This window comes from Leptonychotes weddellii, chromosome 1 (genome assembly GCF_054177405.1).
Source record: "Leptonychotes weddellii isolate Sample4059 chromosome 1, ASM5417740v2, whole genome shotgun sequence".
In the NCBI taxonomy this organism is placed as follows: domain Eukaryota; kingdom Metazoa; phylum Chordata; class Mammalia; order Carnivora; family Phocidae; genus Leptonychotes; species Leptonychotes weddellii.
The window spans coordinates 11,518,134-11,545,957 of record NC_138369.1 but is presented as its reverse complement, the minus strand read 5'-3'; the positions used below and the strand labels follow the sequence as shown (position 1 = coordinate 11,545,957).

Sequence of the window (27,824 nt, the reverse complement as noted above, 5' to 3'; positions counted from 1 at the left end):
TTGCTCAGTAAGTACTTGCTGAGTGAATAAATGAAGAAAGGTCTCAGGAGGTGACAGGTTGAACTGTTAAAAAATTTTATTAAAATGTCCAAGAAGTACATTAATGTCCACAGTGTCAGATACCACAGACCCACAGAACACTGCAGCTCACAGCAAAACCAGCAGAACCTGAAGCTGTTCACACGCACACACACTCACACGCATGCCACGTACGCGGCACACGCAAACACACACGCACATCCCAAAGGGAAAGACTAAAAGACAAACCACCCACTTTAGAAAAGACCAGAGCCCCCTCCCACCATGGAGCTGGGGTGGAGGCAGAGCAAGGGACTGAGGGGGCCAAGGGCAGGGAGCATAAACCAAGACCCCCCCAAAAAAGTTGCATCCCCAGCACCACCCCCCAAGGGAAATCATTTTATGACATGAATTACTGAAGATGTGTTATTATATTTTTTAAACCAAAAAAAATTATCAAAGCAAGAAGGCAAATGTACATCCCTGGGCTTTCTCTATAACTGTAAGGTGGAACAGTGGATAATGTCTGTAGCAGGGAAGACTGATGACCACGGTCAAAGATAAGGGTCTAGCTTGCACTTCTCAATCTTTTCCTAAGTCTGCCTATGGATGTGAGAGAGTGCAATTATGTTTCAACCCTTTCCCCCAAAGTAAAGAGCAGTGTTTGGAGTCACAGAGGAAGGACCAAATCCTTGCTCCTGTCTTGGCTGTGACTTCAAACCAGTGCCTTTCTCTTATCTGAGCCTCAGTTTTGTCATGTGTAAAATGGGGAAATAATGGTTCCAAAATCACCGGGCTGTTGAGAAGATTCAAGGAGATAAGTGTGTGAGTCCTTAGCACAGTATAGACTCCATAGTTGTCAACTATGATTATTACTTCCCAGGAGGAACATAGGCTCAACAAACACATTTCTTTCTCTACTGAACCCTTGAACCATATGTTTGCTTATTTTTCTTCCTGCAGAGGGTCATTCCCCATTTGGTTTTTAACACAAATCCACAGATTTTTCCCAGAATAGAGGAGTTGAGAGTGGACAAAATATAGAGGATAAGCTGTAGATTTTTCCTGCCAGAGATCAGGGAAGTGAATCCTGGCCTTTGGCCTGGAAAGTTCTTTTATAGGTTGCAGATTTGGGGGAACAGATTTAGTTAGTTCTTTCCCACTTAAAAGATTTTTAAAAACGATGAGAGAAAAATGTGTGTGTGTGTGTGTGTGTTCATGTGTATGTGTGTGTGTTTCGGTTTTAACACTGTGCATTTCTCTACAACATAACCGCAGGTAGATGTCACTACTTCAAGTTTTAAGCGTTTCTAGTCTGCCAGGCAATGAATGGAGACAGGGATGGGGCAGGAGTAGGAGCGGGACCCAGGGCAGGGGCACTACTGATGTCTCTTGAGGGATGGGTATGGGCACTGAGCTAGAAAACTTGGCACCTCCTTGGTCCAGGAAGGAGGTTCTTTGTCTCCCTGAGAGATGGAGGGGGAAGAAATCTGGGCTCATCAAGCCCTAAACATCCTCTCATCTGTGTGTGTGAGAGAGAGATTCACCACACATACAGAACCACCAAATCTCAGCACTGGACTCGACCTGGGAGGGTAAGCAATACACCTTCCCTCCATTGCCCATATATTGCTCTGACTATTCTGACCCCTAACTCTGAGGGCACAGAAGGAGGTTGTTCTAAAACATTCCTAAAATTCAATACATAGGAGTTCCACACTCCATTTATTCCCCCAAGACCAAAGACGGAGCTTGGGCTGAAGTCCAGGGTGAAGGAAGAGCAACTGTCAAGTTCAAGCAGTGTGCTTTCAACTCCCAAAACCAACGACCTTAACTAAAAGCTTCAGCCTGCATTTAGGACCTCTGACGGTTTACTAAGCCTGCATGTCTGGTGTGATAAGCAATCCCTTAGTGTGAATCCAAACAGACACTCTTGCACCCTCATCAAAGCCTTATTTCCACAAGTGGTAGTCAGCCTCGCCAACACAAGACTTAACCAGTGCAAAGAATGATCTTTGCCATAATGTGCTTCCCTTCACTGGGAGATGCTCCCAGAGTTCAGCCTGACTAGAACTGACTTTTCAGACACCTGGCTTTGCCTGCCAAGTGGACCATGTGTATATAAGAAAGAGGAGAGAGGAGCTTTTTACAAAGGGTTATGGAGGGGGGATGTGGTTTGGGGCTCAGGGGATTCCAGACCCTCTTGTTTTTCTCTGGGCTCTGTCTCCCCAGGGGAAGGCTCCAGAGAAGGGGTGGGAAAGGGGTTGTGCTTCCTTTTGCCTGGTTCTTCAGCAGAAATTCCCTTCTTCCTTCTCCCAGTCCTCCACTGGGTGTCTCTTGCGTTTTCTGCGTTCCTTGCGCGATTTGTGGTGGTGATGCTGGTGGTGGTGCTGGTGGTGGTGATGGTGTCGCCGCATCCGATGGGACCGTCTGGCTGCAGGGAAATGAGGGAGGACAAGGAAGGGGCAAGAGGTGGTGAGAGGAGGGTGGCCTGATGCAGCGGGCCTTTTCAGGGGGAGGAGAAGTGAAGGAAACACCAGGCAGGCTGGTAAGTTCTCACTTATCCACAAGGCTGTATTATCAGGCAGATCAAAATGTGTAGTAAGATGTTTTAATTGGAGACTACAAATAGCTGGAAACTTGTGTTGAGGTGTCTGGGGACAGCCACTTACGCTTGGTGCAGACGACCTGGGGCTGGTCCCACTTGCCATTGCTCCGGCATCGGATGACAGCCACGTGGTGCTGGGTAAATCCTTCATCACATTGATACCGGACAGTGGCATGGACGTTATACTTGGCCTTGCGAGCACCAATGGGTGAGGCGTTCTGCACTGCTGGAGGGGGACCACACAGTACTGGAGACAGAAGAACCACCAGTTAGGGAAGTGGCCACATCTGGGGCTGAAATGGTTTCCTCTCTTTGGGGGAATAATATACCCCTCAGCAAGTCCTGCCCCTTGCCCAGCTGTGACCCTGCACGACCAGATACGACTGTGTCTGTCTCCTCTGCCCAAACCAGGAGCTCCTTAGGGGCAGAAACCTCCTGGACACATCCCACCCTCCTCAATTCTTATGCATGATGGCAATGAAGCAGATGGGAGACAAGAATAAATTTGAGCAAATGAAAAGAAGAAAGTACATGAAAACTGGCAAAGAAACATAAGTAAGAATAAACAAAGTATCAGAGAAAGGCGGACATGAGAATGCTTATAAGTGTTCTCTTAATATGTAAAGAGTTCTTACAAATCAATAAGACCAACAAACCTATAGAAAGTTATGCAGAGGAGATGAACTAGCAGGTCCCAGGAAAATAAACACCTACAAATAGCTTATTGACATATGAACAGTTGGTTATTCTCATCCTTAAAGACATGCAAATGACCATAACAAGTAGATACTATCTTTTTCCCCACTTAGATGAACAAAGAACAAAAAGTTTGAGAACACAGAGTTGGCAAAAGTGGGAAAAAACAGGCACTCTCACACAGTGCTGTAGTGAAAAGTGGGCAGGGCTGACTTACATTTACAAACTGAAATAAAACAAGGAACCAGTGAGTGTGAGATGCAGAAGAGAAGTGGTGGGGCGAGGAGCAGCATACCTGTTCCCTTCTTACAGACGTATGGGAGGTTGTAGTTGCAGGGAACATCGTTCCAGCGCCCGCTCTCGTGTGCAACCATCACCACACAGTCCTCCCCGCCCGCAAAGAAATTGTCAGGCTGGTTCTCCCGCCAGTTCTCATATTGCTGCAGGAATGGGGAGCAGGGGGTCAAAGGCTCTGTCATTGCCTAGCGCAGGACTCCCCTGGCCAGACCACTCAAACTTTAAGGACTCAGTGTTCCCATCTACACAATGGGCACCATTCTGCCTGACGGTGGCCCCCACTGCACTCAGAGTCACCCCACCTTTGGCTGTGAGATGGCAGTGCCCTCTTCCTTGGCCCTCCTACCTCCTTCCTTTCTCCCTGACAGTCTGTTTTCCACATGGGTCACTGTAATATAAATAGTTGAACAGAGGTCCCGGAGGGACTCCCTGAGGAAGCAAGGGGACAGCTGAAGGCTCAAGGATAGAAATGATGCAGGCAGGGAACAGAATTCCAAGCAGAGAGAACAGCTAGTGCAAAGGCCCAGAGGCAAGACAGGGCTTATCCTGTTTGAGGAACAGAATGGAGGCCAGTGGGGCTGGAGCTTCTAGATGGAGTTGGGGTGTGGTGGGTGGGTGGCCTAGGGCCAGTTCTTGCAGTAGAGGAGATGGATTCTTTTATTTTATTTTAAGATTTTATTTATCTATGTGACAGAGAGAGACCCAGTGAGAGAGGGAACACAAGCAGGGGGAGTGGGAGTGGGAGAAGCAGGCTTCCCGCGGAGCAGGGAGCCCAGGCGGGGCTCGATCCCAGGCCCCTGGGATCATGACCTGAGCCGAAGGCAGACGCCTAACGACTGAGCCACCCAGGTCCCCCAAGATGGATTCTTTTAAACTGAGGTATAATACATATCACATAAAATTTACCATTTTAGCCATTTTTAAGTGTCCAGTTCATTGGCATTAATACGATTCCCAACATTGTACAACTCTCACCACTGTCTATCCCCAGTACTTTTTCATCCCTTCAGACAAAAACTCTGTCCTTATTAGCAATCACTCCCCATTCGGTCCTGCCCCAAGCCCCAGGCAACCACTGATCTATGTTCTGTCTCTACGAATTTGCCTATTTTAGATATTTCATGTAAATGGAATCATATGTCATACAATATGTGTGACTTTTATGTCTGGCTTGTTTCATTGAGCATAATGTTTTCAAGTTTCATGCACATTGTAGCACGTAGCAGCTTTGCATCTGAATAGTGTCCACATTTTGTTCACCCATTCATCTGCTGATGGACATTTGGGTTGTTTCCACCGTTTGGCTGTTGTGAATAGTACTGCTGTGGACCTGAGGGTACAAATATCTGTTTGAGTATCTGCTTTCACTTCTTTGGGGTATCTACCTAGGAGCGAAGTTTCTGGGTCATGTGGCAATCCTGTTTGACTTTAACTTTCTAAGGGACCGCCAGACTGTTTTCTACAGCAGGAAGAGGTGGGTTTTTATCTTGACAACAATTGAGAGTCTGAGAGGACTTGAAGCAGGGAGAATCCTGATCTGATGTATGATTTTTAGAAGGTCCCCATGTATATAGGTTTTCCTTTTGGGGTGATGAAAATATTCTGGAACTAGATCAAGGTGACGGTTGCACAACACTGTGAAGGTACTAAATGCCACTGAATTGTACACTTTGAAATGATTAATTTGGGGGGCGCCTGGCTGACTCAGTCAAAAGAGCGTGCAACGCTTGCTCTCAGGGTCATGAGTTCGATCCCCACGTTGGGTGTGGAGATGACTTAAATAAAAAATGTAAAAAAGAAAACTTTAAAATGATTAATTTTATATTATGTGAATTTCACCACATTTTTTTAAAAGTTCCCCGGCTGCCAGGTGGAGGGGCAGGAGTGTAGGTAGCAAGTGTGCGTGTTGGGGAGGGGGTTGGGGGGCCGCTTCAGGGGTCCCAGTGATTGATAAGGGAGGCTGTAGGGCAATGGGAATATCTCAGAGTCCACGGCTGAAGGACACGGCAGTGAGCAAGAGGAGGACTCAGGCCCTGGTCCTAGGTTTATAACCTCAGCCACTGGTAGACCAGATGTTTACAGGGCTGGGAAGTCAAGGGTGATCTGGGGCTTTGCTGAAGCTCCTTTGCCAACCAACTCCAGAATCTCAGACCCACAAGGACCTATGGTGGATTTGCACAAGAGGGTAAAGTCAGGCCAGACCACAGAGCCCACGTGGCTCATACCCATCCCACTTTTCTAGGGAGACCCAAGCCTGGCTCCTGCCACTCACCAGCCCTGTGTTGTCCGTCCACTGGAAATCCCTCTCCACGATCCTGTCATTCAGGCCGATCCACGTGTTTTCACGCCCAAAGCCTGTGAGGTGGGGCATCCTGAAGGCTGAGTTCCCACCCTGCCCCCAGCCTCGGGTGTGGGCTGGAGGAGTGGTGGAAGGTATGGGAAGGGAGGACCCCAGCCCTTCCCCCAGCCTCTGTGTGGGCTCGCTCCCCTCGCTTCCCATGCAGATGAGAATGGAAGGGTGGGGGAGGCATGAAAAAGACTGGAATTAGGCTCCAGTCTTGCCACGATTTGTGGCTTAAACAAAGCCAGAGGAAGGAATAAACAGAGACACGTCAGATCTTTGCAGAAAAGGAAAGTAAGGGATAGGAGAGCCAGCAGGCGGGGCTGGACAGGGCAGGCAGGTGACCGAGTGAGGGCATTAGTCACTGAGTGTCATTGAGGATAAGCATGTGTTTGATTACACTGAGGGGGGAAAAAAAAACAACAACAACGAGGGAACCAGGGAATTAACAAATGAAGGAATTAACAGGGGATGGGATGGGGGAAATGTGAATAATTGGATGGATGAGCAAATGGCATGCAGATAATGAATAAATCAATAAATGCCAGATTTAATTGATGCAGCGTTCTTTTTCTAGATTTCTGCAGAGCTCCATCCTCATTTCATCCCCCACATCCCAGATGCCTCTTCATTGCCCTCTTTCCCCTGGCTCTGTTTTATTTGTCATTTGTGCACTTAGGACCAGCTAAATTATAGTGTAGACTTATGTAATTAGGTATTTATTTGTTTGCCTATAGCCCCCACAAGAATGTCAATCCCTGAGGACAGGACAATCTGTGTCTTACTCACTGCTGTGTCCCAGTGCCTGGAACGGTGCCTGGTACATACTCAGTAAATATTTGGTGAATGAATGAATGAAGTGAATAGATGAAATAACAAGTGGATAAATGGACACATGAATTAAAGGGGTCAGGGCTTGCATGAATGAACATAGCTTCAGAAAGGTGGCATCTTCAGGACCCTAGGGGATGCCCTAGTAAAGGGACTGGCAAAGGGCCACCCTGCCCACCCCAGAGTCCCTACTGTTAATGAAGCTGTGTTCCTCAGGTGAGTGGATGCTGGTCAGGTGGCCAGCCCGGCGGCGGCAGTCCCTCTCGGCGTCCTCCCACGCCCGTCGATGGGCAAAGTAGCGGTAGCAGTGGCCTTGGAACTTGTGCCAGCCGTGGTCACAGCCCTCCGTGTCTGGGAGGTGGGATGGGAGTGTGAGGGAGACTGGCCTTGCGCCAAGCCCCGCCCTGCTGACCATGATCACAGCCAATTCACCAGAGAAAGGGCCAAACCCAAGGTCACTGGGAGGCCAGATCACTCCTCTTCCTGTCCTCATCCCCCGGAAGCTCTGCCCCCCCCACCCCGGTCATCTCTCCCCTCCCATATTCCCTTCTTTCTCTGTTGCAGGAAGACATTCAACCGGAGATCATCACATCCACCCCTCTCATCCCAACTCTGATGTCTCCTTCTCTGATCTGGCTGCACTCTCTGTGCGGCCCCAGGAACTCAGGAAATGGATCTCAGGGTGGCCTAAAATTTCTCTCCTGGCAAAAAGCTTGGAGAGACATTTCTCTCAAAGAGATACACAAATGGCCAATAAACACATGAAAAGATGCTCAACATCATTAGTCATTAGGAAATGCAAATCAGAACCACCATGGGACACCATCTCACACCCACTAGGGTGGCCAAAATTTTTTAAAAAATTAAAAAGGAAAATAACAAGCATTGGCGAGGATGTGGAGAAATTGGAACTCTTGTACATTGCCAGTGGGAACGTAAAATGGTGCAGCCACTGTGGAAAACAGTCAAAACGTTAAACACAGAATTGCTGTGTGACCTAGCCATTCCAGCCAGGTATAACCAAAAAAATGGGGCGAGAAAAAAGGAAACCGGTGTCCAAACGAAAACTTATACATGAATGTTCACAGCAGCACTATTCACATTAACCACAAGGGGGAAACAACCCAAATATCCACCAAGTGAAGAACAGATAAAGAGAACGTGGTTGATCCCTACAATGGAATATTACTCAGCCATAAAAAAGAATGGAGCCCTGATTCACACGACATTGTAGATAAATGTTGAAAACATCATGCTGAGTGAAAGAAAGCAGACACAAAATGACACACAGTGAAGGATTCCATTTATATGAAACGTCTAGAACAGGCAAATCCATAGAAACAAAGTAGAGTAGTGGCTGCCAGGGGCTAAGGGAGGAGGATGGGGAGTGACTGCTCATGGATACAGGATTCCCTTTCGGGGTGACGAAAATGGCTGGAGGTGGTGGTTGCACAACATCGTGAATGTACCGAATGCCAATGAATTGTACACTCCAAGGTTAATTCCATGTTATGTGAGTTTTATCCCAAAACAACAATTTGTCATCTGTTCAACCCACGGCCAGAGAAACAGAGATGGAGACCAGAAGCATGGGCGGAGCGCGTGCGGCTCCGCAACCAGCCCCACTCTTGGTACTATTTCCGGGGTCTTGAAAGAGACTCACCTTTCTCGCAGAGGCTGCCCCCATAGCTGGGGAGGCAAAGGCAGACGAACGTGTTGACCTCGTCAATGCAGGTGCCTCCATTCTTACAGGGGCTGGAGACGCACTCATCAATATCTAGAGGGGTGGGACTGAGTCAGAGGTCAGCCTCCCCACAGCACCCAGTGCCCACAAGGAACCAGGCAGAAGATGAGGTCATGATCCTACCATCTATCCTGGCCCCTGAGTAAAGCAACAGTGGTCTGCACAGCTGGCCCAATGACTCTGGAGGTCAAGGGGGTGGAACCTCACACAATTAACATGAATTACCAGTAATGAGAGCACATGCCACTGGGCCAGCCCGAGGGCCAGGATGTGTGGCATGTTCCATTGGACTTCAGAACACTGAAGGTTATACTCTGGCAAACAGACTCACGGAATGTCGAAGATGGAGATCTTTTCGGAATGTGGAACTTAGGGACACCGAGTTCCAGGGCATTTGCAAGGACATGCGCAGAGGCAGGATGCTGTTTGTAGGTGGAGCTAGATATCATTTGAGCTCTCCTAACAATTCCTGTGTAGACGGTGCCTGAGATTTGTATGACTTGGGCAAGTCACTTCCCCTCCCTGGGACTCATTTTCATTTTTTCGAAGTGATGATAAAAATAGCACCTTCCCAAGGGTGGTTATAAGTGGAGGGTCAATGGAAGAGCTCAAGAAATTACCTTGCTTATATTTATTGTTATAATTCTATAATTAGTAGTGTGGTTGTGAAGTCAGTGAGGTAATGTGCAGAGCTCAAGACTGATATCATTTATATTTATTGTTAAAGTTTCATAATTTGTCATAGTTCCTGTGTTGGGCTTTGTGGCTAAGAAGAGCCCCCTTGGGTCTAGGAGGAGTCTGAGCCTTATGATTGGTCTTCCCTTCTCATCCCTACCTGGTAGTGATGGGAGGCAGCGCACCTGACCCTTGGTCCCCAGGACGAAAGCTCAGCTGCTTGGTGCTGGTTCAGCTCTTCGGGGCTGATTTACTGGATCCAAGGACAGGGGGAGGTGAAAGGGAGCACCTGAAGCCAGCATTTTGTTATCCCTGAGTCCTCATGCGATGTCCACTGGGGTAGACATCAGGGCTCGGATTCAAGCAAGTCTAGGTTCCGATTCTGAGTCTGGGGCACTCACCAATCTCACAGTTCTCCCCGGCGAAGCCCTGGTCACAGCTACAGCCATACATGGTGCCGTTGACATTACAGCTGCCTCCATGCAGGCAAGGGTTGTTTTCGCATGGATCCAAGGGAGCTGCAGGGTGGACAGGCAGTGTGCACAGGAGGCAGGCCACCGTGTTGTCTGCCTTCCCAGAATCCAGACCTAAGACTCCCCCAAACCCTCCCTGTGGAGTCCCCTCTATAACTTCCAGTAGGCAGCTACCAATTTCCTCTTGCACGCTCCTGTGATGAGGAGCTTACTCCCCTCAGAGCATCTGTGGGCCACTCTGCTTATGCAAACTGACTGAACTGCAATGGGCTTCCTGAAGCTTCTTTTTGGAAGTCTCCTGGAACATGGGTGTAAGTGCCTCCCTGACTTGTCCCTCTCTTCTGGACATGCCCTGATGGTCATTGTACTTCTCGAAGTTTGGAGCACAGAGGTGGACATAAGGTCCCAAGTGGGGTATGAGCAACACTAGCAATAGTGGGAATCATCACCTCCCTCATTCTGGTGGCTCAATCTTTTTTGATGCAACCTCAGTGGTTATAGTATAGAGAGGTGGTGGATTATAATAGTTATAACCATGGGCTCTGGAATCAGAGAGGTTAGTTTAATCCCTGGCTCTGCCACTCACTAGGGACTCTGGACAAATTACTTCTCTGAATTTCAGTTGCCTCACCTACAAAATAGAAATAAAAACAATTCATCCCTCTCCCAGTCCCGACCATAATGCCACATCTCTATCAACCTGAGGCATCTTGAGGGGTCTCAGCATTGCTCGGTATGGACTAGACACTCACGGAGCATTGAGGAATATGTGTCCTTGTCTCCCTCCCCCACCATTTCCCCCCATCAGTTGGGTTTCCCTGGAGGCAGCTAAGTCTCCCCTCTGCCTCTCTGAGGCCCAGATGTCTTGGTGGGTGGTCTCCACCCTGGGGCCTGGGAGGAGCAGAGCAAGAATTCTTATCCTATCCCAGGCAGACCCCCATCCCTTGTCAGGGCAGCATGCCATCTTCCACTGCAGATACTAGAACCACCGCCCAGAGAAGAGCAGGGCCTGGCTTAAAGTCACACAGCAGAACAGTACAAGAACCAACACTGGCCTCCCAAGGCTCTGGAAGTCCAGTTTAAGGCCCTCTCTGGCCCCTATAACCTAGAATTTGTTTCTTTTTTTGCCTGGTCCAGGGCCTCACAAGAAACTGAGATGGTAATAAGCAGTTGCTTCCTTCCTGGTCTGATCTCTGCTGTCACCCTCCACAGGCTGTTCTCCCCATAGCCGCCAGAGATAGCTTATGTAAACCTGAGTCAGGTCATGTCCCTCCTCTGCCTAGGTCCCTCCATGGCTCCCCATTACCCTCAGAGGAAAAGCCAAAGTCCTCACTGCAGCCCACAGGGCCCTGTGTGATTTTTCCCAACATCTCCCTGCCCGACCTCCTCCTCTCTTCCCCTGGCTCACTCTGCTCCAGCCACACTGGCCTTGCTGTTCCTACTACATGCCAGGCAGGGGTCTACCTCAGGGTCTTCGTACAGGTCATTCCCTCTGCCTGGAATGCTCTTCCCCTAGATCTCTGCATGGCTCTTGCCTCACCTCCTTCCGGCTTGCTCAAATTTCATCTGGTTAGAGAGGCCTTTCTGAGCCCTCCCTTCCACAACTAGAAAACTCCCACTGGCATCCCCCACCCTTTGCTTTACTTTTCTCTTTTGCCCATATCACTTTCTAACCTCCAATATAATTTGCTTATTTACTAGGATCATTGTTACCTATCTGTGCCTTCCCCCAGAGCAGCGGTGCGCCACGTGGCAGCCACATATGGTTATTTAAGTTTAAACTAAATTGGAATAAAAGTAAAAACGCAGTTTCTCAGTCACACGAACCACATTTCAAGGACTCAGTCACCACACGTGGCCGGTTGCTACCATATTAGACAGCACAGCTCCAGGAACATTTCCATGATTGGGAAAGTTCTAGAATGTCACCCTAGAATGTCAGCTTCCAGGGGACAAGGGACTTGGTCTCCAGATGGGGCCTGAAACACAGCTGGCACTCACTAATTGCTTGTTAGCTGAATGGAAGTAGCTGCTGACCCTTCTGCAATGGCTGACACCTGTCCGCGGGGTGATGGCATGTGTCCCCATGGATGGCCAGAGGGGCCTGTGGCTGGCTGTATCCGTCCCTGGTACCACCCCAGCACGTGTGTGCACACGCATGGGGCTGCCAGGCGCTGGGACGCGTGAGCCCCACCAGGTGCCCTGAGCTGCCGACACCTACCCACGGGCTGGCGGTGACTCAGTCGCTCACTGGTGCCACGTTTATTTTTGGCTTCATTAGCATTTCTGCTACAAGCGGGCGGGCGGGTAGGCTCTTGGGTCTCCCCCAGCGCTGGCTGCCTCCCTCCACCCAGGCTGCTGCTGCCTTCAGTCTGGAGCCAAGAAACCAACAGAGTCCAAGACAGACGCAGCTGCGGTCTTGGGGGCTACACCCAAAGCACTTTTCTTAGCACCCCTATCCATGGTTTTCCCTCCTACCTCTCTGAGCATCCCCTTCTCTAGCTCCTTTGGCTTTGAGCCTCCTTCCCTCTGCCCATCTCCCACCACCAGTCTCTTTTCTACTCCTTCCCTGGGTGAGCTCACCCCTTCCCCAAGACCTTGGGTGTTTGTTTCTGATACCAATGAAATATGCATTGTACGACCTAGTGTTCAAGACACACTGTTGTCAGATGGCCTGGATTCCAATCTTATCATTTACACTCCTCAGCTGCATGATTCCGCTCAAGTCACCTGACTTCCCTGTGCCTCAGTCTCTCCTTCTGTAAGGTGAGGATCTTGCTAGGACTTGTTCCATATGGACATTATAAGGATTAACCAAATTGAGTCCAGCAAAGTGCTCAGAGCAAGCCAAGCATGCAGCAGGCACCAAGAAGCATCAGCCTTTATTGATGCTTGCGCCCCTGCCCAGAATCCGCTTGCCTCTTGGGCATCTGAGAAAAGAGGATGCAGTCCTGGACACAGCCCAGAGGTGACAGAGAGTGGAAGATGAAACCCTGCATCCACTATTTGCAGCGTCGCCACACTTTGCCTTCAAAAAAAGGAGCAAGTGTAAACCCAATTGTGTTAATAAGGGTGTTTTGCAACTCAGAAAAAGTGTCTTTTAATTAGCTGCTGCTTCTTTTTTTTTAAAGCTCAATTGACCAAAAAGAAAAAAAAAAAGTGCCAGCATTTGCAGGCTGAGCTGGCGGGCAGACCTGGCCCCAGAACAGGGCATTAGGCTTTCTCTGACTCCACTGGACAGAGGGCGGTTAAGGCTTCCACAGACTTGGGCTCTGATTGAAGTCTGGCCACTGACTAGGAGGCAAGCATACTTCCCTAAGCCTTCTTTTGCTCTCTATAAAATGGGGCGGATACCCACCCCTCCTGTCTCTTCCCAGTACCCATTTTCCCTGTGGCTCAGGGGCCCCCACGATCCCATCCGCACCACTGAATTCCACTTGCAATTCCCACTTGAACAAAAAGCCCTTCCTGCCACCCTCCAGCCCCACCTGGGCATGTGTGTGTCCAGCTCTGTCTTCCCAGACTGAGGTGTCCCTGAAGGCCGGACCCCAGTATCTCACAGAACTGTCTGGCTCAGCGTGGACATGAGCATGATTTGTTGACTGGACTCATCCCCCAACTCAGACTCCATCCACTGCCTCATTATTCCCCCATTACTCACTGTGCATCAAAACAAAGGTCCAACTTCACCTCCTGGCCTTTGCCCAGATGGTGCCTCTTCCAGGAACACACTTTCCGCAAGTCAACTCTGCCTAGGGAGCTCCCACCTCCAACATCATCCCCTGTTAGAAACTCCCCCGGGGGGCCCCGTGAATAACCCTCCCTCCCAGCACTGCACTCCCCAGCCCCTTGTCCCCAAGCCCTGACCACAGTGGGCTGGATGAAGTCACAAGCTTTGAACTCACCCTCTTCCGCACTCCCATTTGCAGGGGTCCCTGGCAGAGTTGGCTCTTCTCCACTCGCTGCCTCCTCCCAGAAGCCCTCCACACCTGGGCTCCCTGCCAGGACCTCCAGCTCAAACTCCTCCGGGCCCAGGGAGGCAGGTGGAGGGGTGCTGGGGGAGTCTCCCGGCACTGTAGGCTCTCCTGAGGAAACTGAGGCAGGCTTGTCAACGCTGACAGCCGTCGGTGTCCAAGAAGGAAAAACAGGCTCCCTCTGGGGGCTGCTGTCATGTGAAGGGGCCAAGGCTCCCAGGGTTCCCGGGGTCACCATCTGGCCCTCCGGTTCTGGATGGGGTTGGGAGCTTGAGGAGGCCACTGTGGACATGGCCAGGACCCCAACCTTGTCCCCCTGTTCCAGGGACAAGAGGGACATCGCCATGCTTGAATCCACAGCCACTTGAGGGCTCAACGTGGGGCTTTCGGTTCCCTCAACCCCGTGGGATCCATGTTCCCAAATCCCACCAGCATCACTGGCGTCCAGTGTGGCTGTAGAATCTGTGGGCCCCAACATGGCTTCTCCATTTATAGCAGCCCAAGGCTCTGAACTCGGGGTGACCCCAGGAATTAAGAAAACTCTGGGGCCCCCTGAGGGTGCAGATGGAGGGCGGGAGTCCAACCCTTCACTGTGCAGTGAGGGCCATGTGCCCTGTGCCTCGTCCACGGTGGCCTGAGAGCTGGAACTGGAGCTTTCCGCTGTGCTGACGACCCCAGACCCAGACTCTGAGATGTCTCTCACTCCTGTGGGCTCAGTGGCTGTCTCAGTGGGGGTGAAATCTTCTGCCACATTCTTGTCCACAGACGCTTGTGCGCTGGATCTGGGGAGCTCAGCTTTGCTGAGCCCAGTAGGGCTGGTCCCCCCGGTTTCTCCGAAGTTTGCCCTGGGATGGTTAGGACTGGCTCCAGCTTGTGTGTCTGTGGCTGTCCGCGAAGAAGCTACTGGACGTCCTGCTCTGTGGCTGCCAACTGTTGGGGATGTGGCCTCTCTACCCTGTCCTGTTGGGACTGAGGAGAGGAACAGGGAATGCACCTCTAGATGGATGGGGTCCTGGGGGACAGCCTCAGTCTCTGAGGCGGGAGAGGGTGGGCCAGCGGCCATGGCCTCACTATGCCCCGTGACGCTGTCGGCCTGCGTGGGGAGGGACGTAGGGTGTGGTTGTAGCCACAGTTTCGGGGCCCGCAGCATGGCCATGAGAGGTAGGTCTGGGGAAGAGACCATGGGGGATACCTCCCAGGAGGCAGTGCTGGGCCCTTCTAAGGGGCTGGGTGCCAGGACGGTGGCCTCTGAGGGGGACAAGGGCAGGTCAGGAGTGGCTGGCCTCACACTGGGGCCCTTGGCTTCCTCTAGTTTCAGGCCAAGGACCCTGCTGGGGCCTGGGATGCTAGGTGGGACCACAGTTGGGGGCCACAGCCAGGGCTCTGGGGGGCTCCTGCCACCAGGGGAACCTGCAACAATATCAACAAGAGTAATTCGAATTATCTCTTAGCAGTTCCTTCTGTTGAGTCCCCTTGGCTCCAGGCCCAAGGAAGAGGGGGCTTCTGAGGCTAGGTGAGGCCTGGGGACCCAGCTGGGATTTGGAGCCTCTTCCCGCGTCCCCGTCAGACCCCCAGGCAGGTCGTGCCTCCCCCCTGGGACCCCACTCACCAGCTTCAGGCACATCCACCTCATTGGTCAGCACGGCCCAGGGGCTTTGGCTCTGGCTACTCCCTGAGGCATCTGTGGCTCCCGTGGCCAGCGGAAGCTCCACGTGATTCCCAGCAGCCTCTGGAGTCAGGGGCTGGGTGCCGGCCTCAAGCCCCATCTCCAGGCCTTGCTGGGGTTCCTGCTGCTGGAAGTGGCGCCCATTCAACCCTTTAAAGCGTCCCCTCCTCCTGGGTATGGGGCCAGTTGGAGTTGCCTCTGTGTGTGTGCCCACTGCAGTGCTAGGGCTGCTAGGGCTGGGGGCCGCTGTGCTCAGCCACACCTCTTCAGCCTCCGGGGAGGGCCTTGAGACTGGCGTGAAGCCTCCAGGGGCAGGGCTGGGGGTCTCCTGAGACTCCTGCTTTCCTGCCAAGATCAGAGGTTCTTCGTCCCCACTGGACACGAGAGGCTCCTGGAAGTCAGGGGTGATCGTCTCCTCCCTAGTGCTGGGCTCCAGTTCTTGGGCTGGGGGCCCTTCTGCAGACAGAATCTCCCCCTCATCCCCAGATGAGGGGGTCTCTGGGTCTCCATGTTGATGTGGTGTAGGGTGATGAGCTGTGGGAGAAAGCCGAAAAGGTTGTGTCAGGTCCAGGGGCTGGCTGGGAAGTTCCACCTGAAGTCTACCCCCACTCCAAGTATGCTGTAGCACAGACCTTCTGTATATCTCTGTCTCTCTGTGCCCCTCTGTCTGAAACTTCTGGGTGGTTTCTGGGATCCCCCAGACTGAGAGAGGGAGGTGTGAAGTTATCACTCCCACTATTCAGGCTAGGGCCCACTGTCAAGGTCAGTCAACTGGTCATAGTAAGGGGTCAAGAGACAGCTTGGTTCCTGGGTAAAGCTCAGGCAGTGGCCAATTCTCATGGGAGCAGATCAGGCCTGAGCGGTGGCTCCCCCTCTAGGGAGAGGAAGCTCCTAATGAGTGTGGCCTTCCTACAAAGGGAATTTTTCCCCCCTTGCACATTAGACTTAGGTCCTTGGAGTCAGGTTTGCAGCTTCTGAAGCTTTGGTCCCACTCCAAGGACTAGGGTCCTCCCTAGTCCCTGGGGGTGTGGCCTTGCCCAGGGGCCATGGCTAATCAAGGCAGCACTTCCTCCCCAGCGGATACTTATGCACAAGCCTCCAGCTAAAATATGCTCCACCCAGGAGCGTGTCATTCAGCGACCTCAAGAGATATAGCCCACCCCCTAAACAGAACTTTCCCGCCAGAGCTTGGCTTTCTCCGGCCGCGGTCCTACCCCCAGGGCGGGGCTCCTAGGGAAAGGCCAGCATCAGGGGCGTGGCCTTCACCCGAGGGCGTGGCTTATCGCAGAGCTTGTTTCCAGGGGTCTCTCCTCCGTCTGGGCTCCGCCTCCATTAGAAAGCAAAATTCCCAGGGGCGTGGCCTTGACCGGGGTGTGTAACCTCGGGGCGTGCCCTTACACGCACCTCGGAAGCAGTAGGCATCGAAGCGCTCTCCGGGCGCCGGGAAGCCGGTGCGGTTGGCGAAACGGTAGACGGTGCGCACGCCCGGGGCTGGACCCCCGCAGCGCCGGCGCGGCGTCTGGATCGGGTAGCGCACGCTGCCGTCGGCCAGCCAGCCCGGGTCGCACTGGTCCAGGCCCTCGTGCCAGGCCAAGTGCAGCTGTCCCACCGAGGCTAGCGCGGCGCCCTGGCGGCGGCACTGGGCACGCGCGCCGGCCAGTGTCAGGCGGCGGGCCGGGCCCACATAGAAGACTTCGCCTGCGGGAAGGCGCGGGCGAACGTCACGCGGGCCTGGGGGATCCTCCCCCGGAGCCCGGGAAGGGGGTCCCACTCTAACCCCAGCCTGGCCGGGTTTGGATGGTGGCTAAACCAGGCGGCGACAGCCACAGCTGTGCTCACCCCGACCCGTCGAAGTCTTTACCTCTCACGCAGTGCTAAGAGGAGGGCCTTAGCTTCTTTTTACGAATAAGGTAACTCAGGCCCTTGAGTCTGTTGGGCTTCAGAGAAACGGAGGGGCTTGGCGAGGGGCCCTCAGAGACGAAGAGGAGGGTAGGAAAAGGCAGAGGGGCCAGGGAGGGGGAGAGGCTCAGAGAAGGGACAGGGTCTCAAAGAGAGGGAAGGAAGGGGCACAGGGAAGGAGAGGGGCTCCCGGAGAGAAGGAAAGCTCAGAGAAGGGTGAGCCCAGATATTGGCTGCAGGTTTAGAGAGGGATGAGACTTAAGAGAGCCCTAAGGAGGCATGGGGGTTGGGGAGGTAACTGGGGCTCAGGGAAGTACGGTGGGGGTGTCCTGCCAGCCCCAGACTTACCCCCCAGCTCACGGGCAAAGCAATACACATCGTAGAGTTCCTGTGGGTCACGCCTGCCATAGCTCCTCACCCCTGGAAGGCTGCTACGGTCGCCATAGCAACCAGGACGGGACTGGGTGATAGGATACCTGATAAGACAAGGAGAGGATCCCTCTCAAATGTGTGTGCCTGGGGCCCCCAGTGACCATCTTTCCCCAGAGGCTAGATCTCCATATCCCAACCCTGTGTACCCCCTCACCGAACAGTGCGGTCAGAGAGCCACCCCGCATCACAGTTGTCAAAGCCATCTTCAAAGGCAGCCTGCAGGTGCCGTGGTGCTGCAATGGTGGCCGAGCTGAGACGGCAGGCCTCCTGGGCCTCTGCGAAGGTCAGTGCATAGCGATCCTGAGCTGCCCGGTAGTGGAACACAACACCTGTGGGGGGAACATCCAGGATAGGGGCTGATGTATGCTGGAATCTTCAAGAACAGACCTCCCTCTTGCAGAATGCCCCTTCCCCGGGTTTGATAATAATAGACCTGCTCCCCTATGCTGCCCTGTACCATGCCAGACTGGTATGCCCCCATTTTTCAATAAGGAAACTGATAACAATGGCCATAAAGGGCTACAATTTGTCAAATGTTTACCATGTAAAAAGCATTTATAAGTGGGGCGCCTGGGTGGCTCAATTGGTTGGGCGACTGCCTTCGGCTCAGGTCATGTACCTGGAGTCCCAGGATTGAGTCCCGCATCGGGCTCCCTGCTCGGCGGGGAGCCTGCTTCTCCCTCTGACCCTCCCCCCTCTCATGCTCTCTCTATTTCATTCTCTCAAATAAATAAATAAATAATCTTAAAAAAAAAAGCATTTATAAGTATGATCTCATTGAAATCTTACAACGACACTATGATTATTCCCATTTCCAGAGGAGAAAACTAAGCCTAAGAGAAGTTAAGGGACATGGCCAGTTCCACACAGCCAGTATGAGGCACAGCCAAAACTCATATCCGGGATGATCTGACTCCAAAGATAGCACTCTCCATGCCCAGGTTTAGACCCTGGAGGTGACAGGAGGCATGGAGAAGAGGGAGAGAAATTCCACCTTTTAAGAAGTAAGTACATGCTGCGGCACCTGGCTGGCTCAGTTGGTTGAGCATGCAACTTGACCTCGGGGTTGTGAGTTCAAGCCCCACATTGGGTGTGGAAATTACTTAAAAATAAAATTAAAAAAAAAAAAGAGGATTAAGTACATGCACTGACAGAGGAAGCCCAGGGGGCAATGGGAGATCAAGTGTTTCTCGCTCAGCCTGGTGGAGTCATGGAAGACTTCCTGGAGGAGGTGACATGCAAGTCAGGACGTGAAACATCAATAATGGGCTCACTGTTACTGAAATTCTGATTTAGGGATGAAAGAAATGTCTGAGCAAGACAAAGGAATGAAACATTCTATTTTATCAGAGCTTCTGGAAGGCAACAGTTGCATCTCAGTTATGATAACATCCCCAGCACCAGACTAGCATATGGTAGGTGCTCAATAAATGTTTAATTGAATGAATCAATTGAACAAGCCCAGAGGAGGAATTTACTTCCTTTATCATTTACCAGTTTTCTTCAAGCTTTATCAGTTTTGATCAGCAAGGCTTTGGAAAAGGGATAGTTGGCTGACTCCATAAAATATGCAGTGAGATACTGTGGGTGGGGGAAGACTGGGGGTGCAGGGACTTGCCCATGGCCAACAAAGGTTAAGGGAAATCAACTTCCCAGCAAGAATCCACAGGATGTTTTCCACACAACAATCATTCACTGAGTCCTTTGTCAATTACCTTTTGTGCATCTACTGTGCCACACCCTATTCTAGGACTTTGCTTTATTTTTATTTTTATTTATTTATTTATTTTTAAAGATTTTATTTATTTATTTGACAGAGAGAGACACAGCGAGAGAGGGAACACAAGCAGGGGGAGCAGGAGAGGGAGAAGCAGGCTTCCCGCCGAGCAGGGAGCCTGATGCGGGGCTTGATCCCAGGACCCTGGGATCACGACCTGAGCCGAAGGCAGATGCTTAACGACTGAGCCACCCAGGCACCCCTATTTTTATTTTTTTAAAAAGATTTTATTTATTTATTTGAGAGAGAGAATGAGATAGAGAGAGCATGGAGAGGGGAGGGTCAGAGGGAGAAGCAGACTCCCTGCCGAACAGGGAGCCCGATGCGGGACTAGATCCCAGGACTCCAGGATCATGACCCGAGCCGAAGGCAGTCACTTAACCAACTGAGCCACCCAGGCACCCCGGACTTTGCTTTAATAATCAAAAAAATTTTTTGTTTTGTTCACCTTGATCAGTTAGGAAAAGAGAAACACTGGATATTTCAACAGAAGGAATTTAATACAGGAGTTGGTTAAACAGGTATTTGAGTACGTTATTTACTTAATATATTTTTTCAATCGAGTTTAAAAGAAAACCTCACTCTTTAAAACATAAATTTATTTTATTGTATTAAAAAATTATTGTAAAAGGAAATTTATATTCCTATTTCAGATAGAAAGTCAATATCCTTTGTCTTATGGGAAAGTAGGTAACCATGAAAGGGACTTAAAGTTGTAAAAGCCTGTAAAATACGGTGGCCCACAAGAGACTGAGCCAGAAGTTGCTCTCTCTTAGGTAAGAGAGAAGTGTTATAGAAAGGGTAGTCCTGGGGCACCTGGGTGGCTCAGTTGGTTAAGTGACTGCCTTCAGCCCGGGTCATGATCCTGGAGTCCCGGGATCGAGTCCCGCATCGGGGGGACTGCTTCTCCCTCTTACCCTACCCCCTCTTGTGCTCTCCCTCTCTCTCTCTGCCTCAAATAAATAAAATAAAATCTTTTTAAAAAAGAAAGGGTAGTCCTGGAGGAGACTTTCTTTGGGACTTTATCAGAAGAATCGAAAGGGGGGCGCCTGGGTGGCTCAGTCATTAAGCGTCTGCCTTCAGCTCAGGTCATGATCCCAGGGTCCTGGGATCGAGCCCTGCATCAGGCTCCTTGCTTCGCCGGGAAGCCTGCTTCTCTCTCTCCCACTCCCCCTGCTTGTGTTCCCTCTCTTACTGTATCTCTCTCTGTCAAATAAATAAATAAAATCTTAAAAAAGAAGAACAAGAAGAATCGAAAGGGAATCATTGTTCAGGGAGTGATCTCTAAGGTGACATTCTGTGGCTGAGCTTCTGGCTCAGCCCCTCCCCCTCCCAACCTTGTCCTCTCCCCTGCCCTCAACTGACCTGTCACCTCCAGGGGCACCAGGTCCTGCTCATCCTCGATGCCTCTCACCACCTGGCAGCGGTAGAGTCCAGAGTCGCTGGCCCTCAGTGGTCCCAGTAGCAGCGTCGCGTTGGCCCGGTGCCGGGGGTAGGCAGGCAGTGACACGCGTCCCTGCCAGCCCTTGGCCACTCGAACCACATTGTCCTTGGCCACCAGGATGGGCAAGTCCTGCCGCTGGCCCGATGCAGTCCGCACCTTGGTCCACTTGATCCGAGGGGCTTCTCGGGCTGCACCTGGCCATGGCCGCAGGGTGAAGAGACAGGGCAGGGCTACCAGCTCTGCCAACGCGGCCCGAACCAACCCCGACCCCACCTTCTGCATGTGGAGCCCCTTGTCGATGGTGGCAGAGGCAGCAGCAGAGACGTCCTGGGTGCCTGGAGTGGAGAATGTGGAAAGAGGACCTGACTCAAAGACAAGGACCAGCAGAGACTGCTCTCTCCCTCACTTTACAGATAGGGAGACTGAAGCCAGAGAGGGAAGTTGCCTACAACATCATAATGCAGTCAACGGATCTGTGATGTGCACCCCAGTCTGTGAGCAAAAGAGGAGTAATAGGGTCAGATCCCGTCACAGTTCTGCCTCCACTCAAAATCCAGATCTTGGCTGCCAGGGATTTGACTCTCTGTCACTGACTCACTGTGTGGCCATGAGAAAGTCACTATCCTTCTCTGAGTCACAGTTTCCCCAAAAGTTAAGTAAGAGGAAGACATTAGAAATGTTTGTGTTTGCGGAGTACCTTCTATATAATGGGCACTTTATACATAGCAATCAGCTCATTTGATTTTCATAACCATAGGCAGAGGTAGCCATGTCTCATCGTGTTTTGGGGGAGTTGAGGAAACTGAGTCTTAGACACATCATTGTACTTGCCTAAGACCACAGAGCAAATCAGGAGGCATTTCTAGTGCCTGGGCTTTTAGCCATTGCTGGGGAGATGCCAAGGAAAGTCACACAGATCTTATTTCTATTGCCCCACCCATGGCAGGCATCACTAATCAATCTCTGCACTATTATAATTTTTTTTTCCTCTCTCTCTCTCTCCAGCTCATCTCAGCAAAACAGTGAGAGGCAGGAACCTCCAGCCTCCACTGGCAATGACTAAAAATAACCTCTCAGGTGTCTTGTTCACTTTTGACTGTTCAAAGACCTTTTTCATCTATTCTCATTTTATTCTCCAGACCAAGCCAGAGAGCCAGCAGGAGAAGGCTCTAGAGTTAAAAAGCTTCCCCATCTTGTTATTACCCCAGAACCCAACCTCTCCCACCCTACAAGCCAACTCACTCTGTTCCCCAGCCACAAACAGCAGCACCTGGAACATCAGGAGGCCCGAGGCCCAGACAGACACGGCCCCCATCCTGGACCTGGAACAAGATGGAGAGAGAGGGAGAATGGGAGTGAGTATAACCCTCCCAGACAATCAGTGTGGGAGGGCCAAGTCCCCCACTCTACAGATGTGGAAACTGGGGCTAGCATGGGAGGCTAGCATGTCACTCAAGGTCACACAGTCAGCAAACAAGGGCTGAGCCAGGATCTAAACCCAGGACCAGCTGACTTCAGAATCCCAACAGTCAAGTCACAATCAGAAGCATGGGTGCTGGAGTGAATCAGACCAGGAGTTGTCTCTCTGCCTGTTCCTTGCTGTGTGACCTGGAAAAAGTAGATTAGCTTCTCTGTGCCTTGGTTTCTTTGTAGGTTAGATAGGGGTAACATCAGGTAGTTGGAAGGAATAGATGTGTAAGCATAGTCAATACATACAAAATGCCTAGAACTGGGGCACCTGGGTGGCTCAGTCGGTTAAGCATCTACCTTTGGCTCAGGTCATGATCCCAGGGTCCTGGGATCAAGCCCCGATCAAGCTCCGCAGGGAGCCTGCTTCTCCCTCTCCCTCTGCCTGCCGCTCCCCCCTGCTTGTGTGCACTCGCTTGTTCTCTCTCTCTCTGTGAAATAAATAAATAAAATCTTTAAAATAAATAAATAAACAAAAAAATAAAAATAAAAATAAAATAAATAATAAAATGCCTACACTTGCCTGGCATGAAGGAGTAAGTTTGAGCTGTTGTTATTATTATTATTTTTTTAAGATTTTATTTATTTTTGACAGAGAGAGAGAGTGTGTGTACAAGCAGGGGAAGAAGCAGGCAGAGGGAGAGGGAGAAGCAGGCTCCCCACCCAGCAGGGAGCCCGATGTGGGGCTCAATCCCAGGACCCTGGGATCATGACCCGAGACGAAGGCAGATGCTTAACCGTCTGAGCCACCCAGGCACCCCTGTTATTATTATTTTAAAAAATTATTTATTTGGGGGCGCCTGGGTGGCTCAGTTGGTTGAGCGACTGCCTTCGGCTCAGGTCATGATCCTGGAGTCACAGGATCGAGTCCCACATCGGGCTCCCTGCTCGGCAGGGAGTCTGCTTCTCCCTCTGACCCTCCCCCCTCTCATGCTCTCTCTCTCTCTCATTCTCTCTCTCAAATAAATAAATAAAATCTTTAAAAAAAAAAAAAAGAAAAATTATTTATTTGGGGTGCCTGGGTGGCTCAGTTGGTTAAGTGTCTGCTTTTGGCTTGGGTCATGATCTCGGGGTCCTGGGATTGGGCCCCATGTCAGGCTCCTTGCTCAGTGGGGAATCAGCTTCTCCCTCTCCCTCTGCCCCTCCCCACCCCCACTCATGTTCTCTCTCTAAAAAATAAATAAAATCTTTTAAAAAATAAAATAATTATTTTTAAAGTGATTTCTATACCCAAATGGGACTCGAACTCATGACCACAAGATCAAGAGCCACATGCTCTTCCAACTGAGCCAGCCAGGCTCCCCTGAGCTGCTGTTATTATTATTATTGACTTTAACACAGCCAAGATAAAAATCCTATTTTTCAGGTTGGCCTTGCCCATAAGACTGGGGGCTCCTAGAAGGCAGCAACCAGTCCCAGTCTGCCTGGGGTCCCCAGTCCTGAGAGTAGGCTGGCCTCCAACCCAGCCTTTAATCTGGGTTTGCTGACTGACACGATTCTCAGCTTCAATTCCAGGATTTGGTTGTCGCCAAGATTCTATTCTTGGTTTCTGGGATTTTTGAGAAGCTGCCAAGTCCCAGCTGGAGGAAGGGGCCTCACCCCTGCCCACCTCACCCTCTTCCTGACTTCATACCGCCTAGCAAAGATGCCTCCTAGGTCCACAGAGAAACTCAAGTTGTGGGTCCAGCCTTCTCTAGGGGTTGTGGCCTTCAGGCATAAAATGGACAATTATTGAGTGCCAACTATAAGTAAGGCCCAATCCAGGCACTGGGACACAGCAGTGCCCTCCCAGGCTTCACATTCTTCCAGAGACCAGAAACCCTGGAGCGGTAGTCCCTCCCCAATGTCTCCCAGCCCTCTGTACCACTCCCCTTATTGGGGCTCAGGAGGTATGGACAGATGGCAAGTTAGAGCATCCTCTATAAACCCAGATCTTGCACCCTTACCCCATTAAAAGAATAGCCCTGAGAAGGGGAGTGTAGATAGAGCCAGAACGGGGCTGTGGAGGACAGCTCATCCCAACCCCAGTGCCCTTTCCCAGCTCCCAGAGGCCCTACCAGGAGGCCAGCCAGGGACCTATCCGTGGTGCTGAACTCTAGGGAGACAATGCGGGGACACTGCACACTTGTTCTCCTTGCCTTCCTCTGGCAGCGCCTCTGGCCCAGAGAGGGTTAGTTGTTTGCCTAGGGCTGCACAGCAGGGCAGAGGCCAGACCCTGGGATGGTGCCCCCAACTACCAACCCGTAAACCTCAGCAACTTCTGTTTCCATTCCAGGCTGTCCTCATTTCTCCACCTTGGAACCTTGAACAAGTGTGCGGTCCCCTGATGGTTGGTCAAGGCCTGGCAAGGTATTAGCAGGTGGGGCAGGACTCTGCGCTGCACCTGCCCCAAGAGGGCCTTAGGAGGGGGCAAGTTCAGAGAACACAAACACGAACACACACACACACACACACACACACACACACTGTATGGCTAAAAGCACAGACTACATCCAGGGGTGCCTGGCTGGCTCAGTTGGAGGAGCATGTGACTCTTGATCTTGGGGTCATGAGTTCAAGCCCCATGGTAGGTGTAGAGATTACATTAAAAAAAAAAGGCAAAAAAAAGAAAAAAGGCTCTGCCTCTACTTTCCATATATTGTATGATCCTAGACATGCCGCTTCATCCTCTACGCCTGTTTCGCCACCTGTAAAATGGGGATCACCCAGCATGTACCTCATGGTTATGGTGAGGATGGAACAAGCTAAGACTTATGAAGTGCTAGAAATGTCAAATTAAAAATCAGCTTTTTGTATACAAAGCCTCATGTACACACGCAAATGTACGGAGGTGATCCAACACAGTGACAGTTTCAGGTGCACCCTCCCACATGCACACACACTCTCCCAGATGCACTCTATTCCCTCCACTTGCACCCTCACACACCCACACACCTTCTCTTAAAATACCTCCTCCCCAGAGCAGCCAGAGGTGAGCATTTATGCAGCTGTCTGGGACTCGCCCCCTGGTGAATAATGCATGAGCCTCATGCATATGCAAACAGGGGCCTGTGGGGCCTTGGAGGAGGGGCGGCCCGGAAGGAGTGTGTGTGTGTGTGTGTGTGTGTGTGTGTTCGTCCCCCCCCTCATACCCACCTCCTGTCTTAGTGGGGACTGAATGTGGGTGAGTTTGCCAGCAGGCGTTTTTGTGTGTTCCTAGGTGTGCGTCGGGATGCTGTGTCCAGGCAAGGATGTGAACTTGTGCCCTGTGATGTGTGGATGCGTGCATCGGTCTGCAGCAGCTCTGTGCACTGAGTGGAGCATAGGAGACCCACTGTGGTCTCTGGATGTGTGGGTCCAAGTGCCCCTCTGCAGGGGCCATGAGCACATGTGTGTGTTTCTAGCTTTGGAGTCTGGGCATATTCGTGTGCATGGGCATGATCATGGAACTTCTCAGAGGAGAACGGAAGCCAGGCTCAGTAAACCATCTCAGGCTGCCGCTTGGGGACCTGAGCCCCAACGTCTCCCCCATTAGCTCCCCGACTCTGCACGCAGACCATATCCCACACACCCCCAGGCTCAGGGTCCACACTGCCAATCACATGGAGAGGACCCCCTTTCTGTACATGCAGCCACACACCCCAGACTCAGAGTCTGGGAGACACACGCGCACACTCGAATTCACAGTGACATTAACAAAGAGAGACAATATGGGCACTTACAAGGCAGGCAGCACGTCTTCTGCACAAAGACACACACCCACAGTCTCAGGCTCTCCACATAAACCCCTCGATGAGGCCATACCGTCAGACACAGTTCCTCACACACACTCACACGTGGTGATGCCAGCCCCTGGCACAGAAGAGGCTGGATAAATGTGGCCTTGGTGACTGGCGGGCACACATCATTTTGCCACCTGGTGATGTGGCCCCCGGCATAAGTTTCCTGACAAAGACACAACCTCAGTCACATTAGACTCACAGAGGAACCCAGACCCTCCATGGGCACACAACCTCTCTCAGCATGGGGTAGACACACAGACACACACACACAAAGCCCCCACCTCCTGGGGCGGGGGCACCTTCCATTTGGGAATGTCCAGGAGCCAGCGAAGCTGCTGGGTTCTGAGGTCCCACGATCTGCCCACCCCTCCCTCTCTGCCCTTCCCCCACGTCCCCCGCTGGGGCCCAGCGCCAACCCTCTCTTCATCCTGGCTGTCTCCCATTAATGCTGCTGAGAGGAACAAAGCCCCGTGCACAGAAATGGGGGTCGCTCCTGCCTAGGCCGGGCCTGGGGTCCCAGCCCCCTACTTCCTAGTGCCTGTGGCCCCAAACCAAGCCAGTACTTCCATAAGAGTCTATGTGGACAGATCGAACTGAAGGGGTGAGGCAAGTGTCTGTGTCTCTCTGTGAGGACACGGTCAGATGTGGAGGTGCTGGGAGCAGCCCCCCTCTTGGGACTGGGTGCCCCTCATGTGTCCTGGGGATCCTAACTGGGGGCTTTTGGGGACTCACACCCAGCATTCACCTGGGAGACCCAGTGTGCTCTCTGGGAGAACGGACACCACCCCAACTCCAGATCCAAGGGAACAACAGGCACCACCTTGGGATGGAGACCCCAGAGCCTCCTCCCTGAATCAGGATGTGGTGACAGGACCTGGGCCAAAAGGAGAGGGAGACTGTAGGGCGCCCCTTTTCCATGGCCGTTCACACTCAAGGAAGACCCCCTTCTATTAGACTCAGGCTAATCTGGAGGGCCCCCCTCCCCGCTGCAGTCCAGCCTGGATTCCTCCATTCATCTGCAAATTGGGAATCCCCACTTAAAATCCTGGGGTGTCTCAGCTCAGACCCTGGGATGCCCAGTTCTGGAGCCCCCCATATAGCATCTGGGTATCCTCTTCTTCTTTCTAAAGTCGGGGTGCCCTCCCTTAGCCTTGGTTCCCAGTGCCCCCTCCCCAATTCTGAGACCCACCCCCAGCCCGGCCCCCTCCCCACCTTGGGATTGTCTCCGCATTCCCAGGACAACCCGGGAACTGACCCCCAAATCCGAGTCCCCCTGACATTCTCAAGCGCCCTCCCAGTTTGCGTTCTCTCCCCAATCTGGGTCTCCCCTCCCCCCTCTGAGCCCCCCTCCCTGTTCTGGGGGCTTCTCTCTGATCCCAGGCCCCCTCCCCAATTTCGTGCTCTGTCTCTAATCGCGAGGACCTCTCCCTCAACGCGGCCCCCTCCCCACGACGGACCCCCCCACCTGACTCCTAGCTCGGACGCATCCCGGGGCGGTCGCGCGGCACAAAGGACGCTCCGGCTCCGCTTGCTCGCGCCGGGTCCAGCCCCTGCGCCCTGCGCTCCGTTCGCCCCAGAGCCGCTTCAGCGCTTATAAAGGGGCCGCGGGGCTGCTCTGCGCATGCGCCCCTGCCTGCTGGAGGCCTCGGGCTGCGCGAGAGGGGGGGCTCCCCCTACCTAAAACCTCCTCCCCACTTCTTTCACCTCTCACCCCACCCGGG

At 52.0% G+C, this 27,824-nt stretch overlaps 1 protein-coding gene across 3 annotated transcripts; it reads right to left on the bottom strand.

Annotated features, from left to right (window-relative positions):
• Positions 1–66: 66 nt before the first annotated feature.
• NCAN (neurocan) lies at positions 67–27,696 on the bottom strand. Of its 3 annotated transcripts, none has more exons than XM_081816111.1 (15): positions 27,569–27,696; positions 22,118–22,197; positions 20,797–21,210; positions 17,809–17,983; positions 17,571–17,698; positions 16,728–17,021; positions 15,267–15,857; positions 13,589–15,067; positions 9,612–9,728; positions 8,455–8,568; positions 6,984–7,142; positions 5,892–5,974; positions 3,618–3,762; positions 2,691–2,873; positions 67–2,452 (listed from the first exon to the last, which is right to left on the bottom strand). In XM_081816111.1, the coding sequence occupies exons 2-15, from the start codon at positions 22,188–22,190 to the stop codon at positions 2,307–2,309; spliced, it is 4,101 nt and encodes a 1,366-aa protein (XP_081672237.1). In that variant the 5' UTR covers positions 22,191–22,197; positions 27,569–27,696; the 3' UTR covers positions 67–2,306. The 3 variants fall into 3 exon arrangements, with proteins under 3 accessions (XP_081672237.1, XP_081672251.1, XP_081672243.1); XM_081816125.1 differs by having other exon boundaries at positions 13,589–14,626; XM_081816117.1 differs by having other exon boundaries at positions 27,574–27,696.
• Positions 27,697–27,824: the final 128 nt, after the last annotated feature.

What these genes read in the sequence shown, in the direction of transcription:
- NCAN (XM_081816111.1), bottom strand. Translation starts at nt 22,190, where the DNA reads ATGGGGGCCGTGTCTGTCTGGGCCTCGGGCCTCCTGATGTTCCAGGTG. An exon ending in CTCTCTGACCGCACTGTTCG is followed by an intron (nt 17,699 to 17,808) that starts GTGAGGGGGTAC and finishes TTGTCTTATCAG; the next exon opens with GTATCCTATCACCCAGTCCC. An exon ending in CGGGGAGAACTGTGAGATTG is followed by an intron (nt 8,569 to 9,611) that starts GTGAGTGCCCCA and finishes CCACCCCTCTAG; the next exon opens with ATATTGATGAGTGCGTCTCC.